This window comes from Anthonomus grandis, chromosome 5 (genome assembly GCF_022605725.1).
Source record: "Anthonomus grandis grandis chromosome 5, icAntGran1.3, whole genome shotgun sequence".
NCBI classification, from domain to species: Eukaryota; Metazoa; Arthropoda; class Insecta; order Coleoptera; family Curculionidae; genus Anthonomus; species Anthonomus grandis.
The window spans coordinates 32,386,992-32,395,371 of record NC_065550.1 but is presented as its reverse complement, the minus strand read 5'-3'; the positions used below and the strand labels follow the sequence as shown (position 1 = coordinate 32,395,371).

Genomic DNA, 8,380 nt, shown 5'->3' with positions numbered 1-8,380 from the left:
ATCGGGCTTTCCAACACAACCCTCTTCTTTACCGTACCGTCGTTCGCTCCTCTTACCCCCTTACCCACTCCCCGGTAAGTCGCAGGAAAGCATGAAAAAGCCCTTGTCCCCGTTTCTATCGGGAGGGGCGAGAAGGGGGGCCTCTTTATTATTATATTACGTGCCGAGCTGAAAAACACCGAAAAAAGGAAAGCACGCCCGAACAGTGATAAAGACATTTGTCCCACTATAGAGAAAACTCCTTTTTTTTATTTGCTATTTTTCGTCGTTATTTATTTAGATTTTTATCGAAGAGGCCTTTTTGCTAACGTAGACTTATCTGCATTTTTAAGAAAAATTAAGGCAGAACAGCATTGCAAGAAGAAGCTCTTGTTGTCAGTATTTTATCAAATCATATATCCCCAACCAAAAAACCGCAGTTGAATTATATTAACATGATAAAAAAGAAATTGTTTATCATACCCATTAAAGTTATGCACTTTTAAGAAGCAATTTATTTAAGAATGTATGTTCAATGAGCTACAATAACTCGGAGATCATAATAGTGGTGCCCTAAATGGCCCTAATTCGGTTATATACGTTGGCCGGTCTAATCCCAGACCCAGATTAATATTTTATGGGTCAATTTCGGGGCAAGATAAAGTTAATAATTATTTATTGTGGACCAACTGCAGGCATTATGGGATATTAACTATTCATATATAGGAAACTTACTCATAATAGGTATATTTCCTAGGTTGCCACCTTAACCAGAGGGTATAAATTAAAACAAAATAATTGTTTACAAATTTATTACTTACAAATGTTATTCAAAAAAATTACAAATAAGTAAATAAAATACTTAAAATAATATACAAGTACTGATTTTACAGATGATAGTCAACACAAAAAAGTCAATAAAATTCATTATAAAACTGTAAAAAAACCAAAGTTTCCTTATAAAAACATCTCCCTAGGCTCGTTCGGATACTCCGAAAACTCCACAGTGAAACTCGTGCAGCACCTGAACATCTTAAGATGAATTTCGGCACTTCCACGTTCGTCCAGTGTTAAATCCTCCCATCCGTCAGTGACCAAACAGTCTTCCTGATATAACGCGAGTAAATTATCATCCAAATCGTAAAGTTTCACCAGAAAGTTGTAGCGGAGGTCAGTTTCACTTGGAGGAGAAACGCGATACATTCGAATGATGATGTGGGTGGAGGTTAAACGGACCACACCTTGGAAGAGGACATCGTTGGTGTAATATAAATAGAAGTTCTGGAAGGTCGTTTTATTGTTCACACGTTTGAGGTATTTGCTGAAGACTGGTTCGTAGAGCATTCGTTGCTGAAAATAATTTGAAAGGAAAAATTGAAATCAATAAGACTTTGAAAAAAAGTATAAAATAATTATGAAATGTGGTATTCCTAAGAGTTTTGACTTTATTTGCTGACTAATATTAACAAGATTTTTGAGCTTTTGTATCAGTTTTATTGAAGTATTAAGGAGGGCTTTAAAAGGTCCAAACCTCGTAATTCTGTTAAAGATCGACATGACTTAAATGACCAAAAATATTCATATACAACGTATCTCAAAATAAAATAATTTTGTAGCAATTTTAAAAAGTAAGCTTATTCTTTCAGATAGTTGAGCTTTGTTACTACCTATAAAAACTTAAATACACCTTTTTTAAGCAGTGAAAGTTTAGCAGGACATGTTCTTTTTAGATAGTTCAAAACTTTAGTTGTTTGGAAGAGAAATACGATATTTTTCCCAGGCAGTTAAAACCTCAAGCAGCAAATTTGTATTTAGACCTCAACTGCCTGGAAGAATAAATTGATTTCTTCCAGGCAGTTGAAGTTTTGACAGTAATCAAATGTTAAAAACTATGCAAGATTATGAATCTGGTAATGCCTAATTCTCTGACATAAGTCGTTCACACTCTACACCTACACAAATAAACACGCTTTTACAAAATGCCTTTAACATTTCGGAAAAAAATTAAATTGCCATGAGCATTGCAAAATAAAATTGTCCATCATAAGGATTTTCAGTATGAAACACAAATTTTAAAAAATTAATGAAGAGTTATCATTTGAATCAAATAGGAACCTAACCCAACCCTTTTATTTTTGAAATACTTATAGTAGGAAAAAATAATTTAAATGTTTACCACTTGTTTCCATTATCAACAAAAAATAATAATAACTTTGAATATTTACTAATAAATGATAAACAATTTGGATCCGCTAATTAACCCTGTAAAAGAATTTTAGAAAATGTATATTTATGTAATCCTATTCAGTTTTATAAAGAGACCCCTTGTCAAGTACAAATATAATGTACCTAACTGTAGAACAATATTAATTCATATCATAAATACCCAAATTCAACACATAAATGGATTATTGTAGCCGGTATCGATAATATAGGTAAAGAAAGCATTTCATACTGAACTACAACAACACGAAATACTAAACTTTCTTTACCGAACTATTTTTTTAGGCAGTTTTTGGACCTAAACTTCCAGCAACGTTGACAACTGTCTGAATTAATTAACTTTCTGAAGAAAGCATCTTGTGCTGAGCTTTTTTTTTGAACAAATACCATTTTTCTTTTTCAGGCAGCTGACGATATTTGTTTCTGTACCTCAACTGCCTGGAAGAGTTAACTTATTTTTAGAAAGTTAGTCAAAGATTCAATTGCCTGGAAGAAATAAGTTAATTCTTCCAGGCAATTGAATCTTTGATTAACTTTCTAATTATAAAACACTTTTTTTAATTTTTTTTCTCACATAATGGAAGAAATATTACAGAAGATAATTTGTTTCCAGTCCATCTTCTACTTTATGACTTTCCTGGTATTTAAATTTTTTTTACTTTTGTGTTTATCTGCATACTTATTTCTTTAATTTGGTTTTTTTTGTTGTCCTACTAAATTACATCATATGGTAATTTTATGTTCAGAATCCAATATCAAAAAACAAATTATGTTTCCTCTAGACATCACAATATTAATTTTCTATTGTTTAATATTTACTTCGTCTTTAAAAGTAAGTTATTCCTTCTTTCCTATTTTTGCAACTCTGTCTTTAACTGTCTGAAGAGAGCATCTCTCAAAACGAGATTTTACTACTTGGAATAGAAATATGATATTTCTTTTCAGTAGTTGCAACCTCAGGCAGCAAATCTGTTTCTGGACCTCTCTTGCCTGGAAAAATAAAATTATTTTTGCCAGATAATTTAGGAATAGTAGAAGCCTTGATAGTAACTGCTTATAAAAAGCATCTTATGCTAAGCTTTAACTGCTTATTTTTTCCAGAGAGTTGAAACCTCAAGCAGGAAATTTCTTTCTGGACCTTACCTGCCTGAAAAATTTAAATAACTTAACTGCCTGAATGAAGTAAGTCTCGTGCATTACCATTGCTTAATTTTAAACCCAAGTACTTACTGCCAATAAATGGAAACAACCCAACTATGGAAATTTTAAAAAAAGAAAAAAAGAATTATTTAAAAAAATATTGTATAATTGCAATTACAAATTTTCCAAACGTACTTGTCATCTCAAAAATTATTTTCATATGAAAAAAAAAATAATTCTGGACCATAAGGTTTTTTTTCTTTAAATATTCTGTATTTCAGTGAGGTTCAGAAGTAAGTTTCCTGTTTGAGGTTTCAACTGCCTGGAAGAAATATCAGATTTCACTTCCAAACAGTTAAAGCCTTGCACGAAATGCTTTCTTTAGACAGTTATCGGGAATAAAGGCTTCTTTTAGTCTTTAGTCTCGTTAAAAAATGCAGTTTGGTAAATTTTTTTTGTAAAGGTCTTGCATTCAAGGAGTTCTTTTATTTTAAAAATTTGTAATTTAAATGGTTTTATAAATCACTTTTGTGAACCTCTATTTTCTTTTTAGTTTGGCCCACAAATTTACTTTTCATAGATCTTTTCAAAATAATTAATCCGATCTCAAAATAATCAATCGATCATTTATATAAAAATGACCTCAAAAGTTTTCTAGCTTAGCACAAATCTCTCTTAAAACATTAATAAATGAAGTAAATTAATAAAGAAATAAAATAGAGAAACCCACCTCTTTTCTGTCGATCTGACGAAGGCCTTTGACACAGTCAGCATGTATAAACTTATTTGGCACGTCCTGAAAAACGTTTATTTGTTAATATAGGGGCAATTTTATGAAGTTATAACATGTTAAATTGATAATTAACAAGAAAGATACATCAACATATAATAAGTACCTTAATTTAATTATTAAGATTTATGGGTTCTCTATCAAAAAAAAAAATGTAAATATTTCTAAGGATAATATTACATAATTAATTTAAAAAATCCCAAAATCGTTAAGGGGCTTGAGATTGAAATGAGAAATGTGCTAATCTAGTTTACACTTTTAAGAGATATATAAAATAGAAAATTTAATATTTATTAGTAGAAATTTAAATAAAATTAAAAATACACGATGTGAATGAAAGAAAGATTCATAGATTCAGCTTGTATAGGCTAATAAGATATGTCAGGAAAAGTATGTCATTTAATGAAGTTTTCCAATACTTGTTTTTATATTACTACCTGGAGTCTATGAAAATTGTATTTTTCTTGAACATTTTATTCAATAAAAAAATCATTTTTATATTTTTAGGATTGCCTTTTGAAAATTCGTTAGGTACTAAATTTTGTAATCTACATACTGTTTTTTGGAAATAAATAATTTAATTATCACTTTGTATAATAAAGCAATTATTAAATTGAAAATGAACAAGCTGGTATGCAAGTTGATGATTCAAGGAATGGTAGAAGCATAAAATGCGGTAAGTACATAAAAAATTTTAAACAAATTGACTGTTAACCGAAAAAGTCAAGGATCATTATACATCGTAATGCAATTATGCTTTTTATTTTAAATGAGTATACCTATATAAGAAAACCTATATATCATTATAGTTCTTACTATGATAAATACATGAAATGAGATGGAAACTACAAAAATTACAAACAATAATTTTCTATTAACATTAACTTCTTTCGGTTGGTAATTCAACCTCATAGTATTATATGTGTTATATCTAAGGAAATACTGTTAAAATTACATATCAAAGTTTGTGTAATTGAAATGCAAAGGTGTCTTTTAGAAAATACATTGATTTATTAGAAACTTCTTGAAATATAAATAATATTGGATCCTAATATTTAAAATAACAATTATATCAATATTTATATACTGGAGAATAAAAAAAATTATCATTTTACTAGCATCGCGGTGCCACTTCTATTCATTTAAAGAAACCACAACTTGTATACTTAAAAGGTTAATGTAGTTAGAGAATTAAGCTAGTACGTGTCAAACATACTTGCTTTAAATATAAATTATAAAATATTAATAACCTGCACATATTTAGCAATAATCAAAAACAACACTTTTATTTACATGGAAATCTTATGCAATTGCAGAAAAAATATTTCATATAAATAATCTTAGAATAATTTCTTAGGATACATTAGACTGAAATAAAAATAGAATAAAATCCATTTTTTTTTCTATATCACCTATTCATTTTCATATTACTAGCTGGAGATTATAACAATTATGTTTTTCTTAAATAGCTTATTCAGATACAATAAGAAATATAATTTTATTATAATATCATATTATATATTCTATTATACAATTAGTTATGACACCTCAGACTAATAAGATGCAGTTATAAGAATAAAAATTGAATGCATAAAAAATGAAACAGATCAAATTTTGAAACTCATATAACAAATAAGTTAATACTTCTTCTTAGGCTAAAGGAAGAATTTTCTTTAAGTCTTAATTAAATTGCCAAAACTCACCTCAAAACTGTTGGTAGACACAAAAGTAAAATCTGCATGTACCAGCTGACAATGAAACAAAATCTGCTTTTTATTACCGATAAATTTACACTCGCTTCCATATCTCAATGGGCACTTAAAAGTCATCGTTTGGCACTCGTTTTCGTGCTGTTTTAGCTTGTCATAGGCAAACCTTTTTTGACAACCTAAAAAAATCGAAATAAAATAAAATAATTTAATTGCCGCTATAATACCATCTCCAAAATATTTGCAATGGTATGTGACTAGTTCGGAGATCCTTTCTAGATGGTAGCTTCGGTTACCATTAATAAAAGAACCACATGATTTGCAAATTTTAGCTAAGAAATTTAAAAAAATAGTATAAATAAATTCACAAGACAAAAAGTCAGTCATCATACCTTCTTCATAGCAGTTAGAACACAAGGAATGTCCTCTTGCACAATGATATATGGGTTTGAACATACTTTGGTAGCAATAAGGACATTTTAGTTCGTCAATAAGGGCATCCTCTAAACTGGTTAGGAAGGGCTGTTTGAAACAAAGAAGTCTATCCATATTTAACATTAAACAAAAAATTTGTAAGTACACTAGAAACAAAACATACATAAACACATTAACACGGCAAGACAAACACAGTACTGATTTATAGTGAACGAGTCGTACTGACCCCCCACTTTGTGGTATCGAGATGATGGTAAGAAAGTACTCAGTACATGAATGATTAATGAGACAATTTAATCAATAGCAATAGAGATGGCGTTGTTAAACTTATGGTAGACTCGTGATTTATAGAAGCTTTAGAGAGGCATTATTTGTACCAGGATGGTGATTATTATTATATTATTTTTTAAATTGAGCTCCAAAACTCCAAAAACGATGAACATTAGTAAATAAATCTCCTTCTATACTTTAAATGTAATTTTTAAAATCAGATTTAATCATCTTTTTTTTATTGTGCTATTAGTTGTTTAAGAAAATTATGATCATTTGGATTTTTGTATATACGCCAATTTTTATAAATTTTACTTCTTTCTTTATTTATTCTTATCGTATTCGAACGTAAAAATATAAATAAATAGTAATTTTTAAACTTCTAGGTACACATTTTGTATTAGATCATAATGAATAGTATTTTTTTTTTAATTATTCAGAAAGAAAAAAGGAATAATTCATCATTTGCATACAAATTATATTTACGGTTTTACATTTATTCAAGAAAGCATGATGTATATTGAAAAGTAATGGACCGTTTATGCTGTCTTGAGGACCACCATTACGCACCAAGAATAAAAATTGTATCTGTTTTAACCCCTTAATAAGTACCACTTTGAGTGATTTAGTAATTAAATATTAAGGTTTATTATCTTTTAAATTGAGCTCCAAAACTCCAAAAACGATGAACATTAGTAAATAAATCTCCTTCTATACTTTAAATGTAATTTTTAAAATCAAATTCAGTCAAAGGTCGCTTTTTTAAGTTTTATTTGCGACCCTTAGCCGATCTGTTTTTTAGATATTTTCGAAGAGTAGAGCCAGAGAAGAAGAAATTAAAATATTCTTCCAGGCAATTGAGTCAGTTACTTTTCTTGTCCTAGGCAAGATGAATTAATCATAATTTTCAGATTATTGCAATGGAATCTCGAATAATACTTGATTCAAAAAAGACATGTGAAAACATAAAGAGAATAATTTTAGTTAAAAAAACTTAAAAATATATAATCCGTGTTTATTACACTTGAGGTTTGTAATTTCATAGTATTGTCAAAGCGAGTAAAACAGGAAAAGTTAGAGAAACAAATACTGATTTGATAAACCTAATCAGGGAATTTTAAAGAGTTTCTACAGAGTTCTATGTTTTTTATTATTCTCATAGATTTTTGAGTGTTAAACGTTTTTTTGTTTTGTATCTGCTTTTTCATATGAATATATACATATATATGTACTTTCTTTATTTATTTCAATTAAATTAAACTAAAATATGATTGAAAATTACCATGACCCGCCTCCCATCTATTTATTTATTATGTATTTGTTTTCTTTTTTTTTATAAATAATGTACACAAGATACGAAATGTTTTGATGATTTTAATTGTTTTGTTGTCTTTACTAACGCCATATCTGTAAAATAATGTATTGTTACTGAAACCAACAAAGTAATAAATAAAAAAAATTCTGTTGTAGTCTTAATAAAGGCAAAAATACGTCGGCCAATTAAAAACTGGAGGTTTAATTTGTTGTCTTTAGTCCCGCTATTTATATTTCAATCATATAATTGAGAGACACTATACTCTGTCATCATACATTGTATTATAATATTATTTTTTAGTGTTTACTGATTATATTTTATTTTTATGAGGTAATCTGTTCCGTACATTACCAAACTATATAAAATTGGTCTCCAAAAGTGCGATATTTGGACAAAAAATACCGGGTGATGATAGAAACCTCTAGCAAAATCTGACAATAAACGAGTGTAAGATATATGATGTGTACAACGAAAAAAAGACCCCAAAATGACAATATTTTTCCCGTAAAACTTTATATC

General features: G+C 28.7%; 1 protein-coding gene across 3 annotated transcripts; it reads right to left on the bottom strand.

Moving 5' to 3' along the window:
• Window positions 1-774: 774 nt before the first annotated feature.
• LOC126736405 (uncharacterized) lies at window positions 775-6,475 on the bottom strand. 3 transcript variants are annotated; one of them, XM_050440735.1, is made up of 5 exons: window positions 6,234-6,475; window positions 6,069-6,173; window positions 5,836-6,020; window positions 4,073-4,138; window positions 775-1,329 (listed from the first exon to the last, which is right to left on the bottom strand). In XM_050440735.1, exons 1-5 carry the CDS (start codon window positions 6,439-6,441, stop codon window positions 937-939), a joined length of 957 nt encoding a protein of 318 aa, XP_050296692.1. In that variant the 5' UTR covers window positions 6,442-6,475; the 3' UTR covers window positions 775-936. The 3 variants fall into 3 exon arrangements, with proteins under 3 accessions (XP_050296692.1, XP_050296693.1, XP_050296694.1); XM_050440736.1 differs by lacking the exon at window positions 4,073-4,138; XM_050440737.1 differs by lacking the exon at window positions 6,069-6,173.
• Between the last annotated feature and the right edge of the window lie 1,905 nt (window positions 6,476-8,380).

Excerpts from the sequence above, each read along its gene's own strand:
- LOC126736405 (XM_050440735.1), bottom strand. The coding sequence starts at position 6,441 with ATGTATGTTTTGTTTCTAGTGTACTTACAAATTTTTTGTTTAATGTTA. Across the intron at positions 6,174-6,233 it reads TTCTAACTGCTATGAAGAAG|CTAAAATTTGCAAATCATGT; the intron begins GTATGATGACTG and ends TAAATTTCTTAG. Across the intron at positions 1,330-4,072 it reads GTCAGATCGACAGAAAAGAG|CAACGAATGCTCTACGAACC; the intron begins GTGGGTTTCTCT and ends AATTATTTTCAG.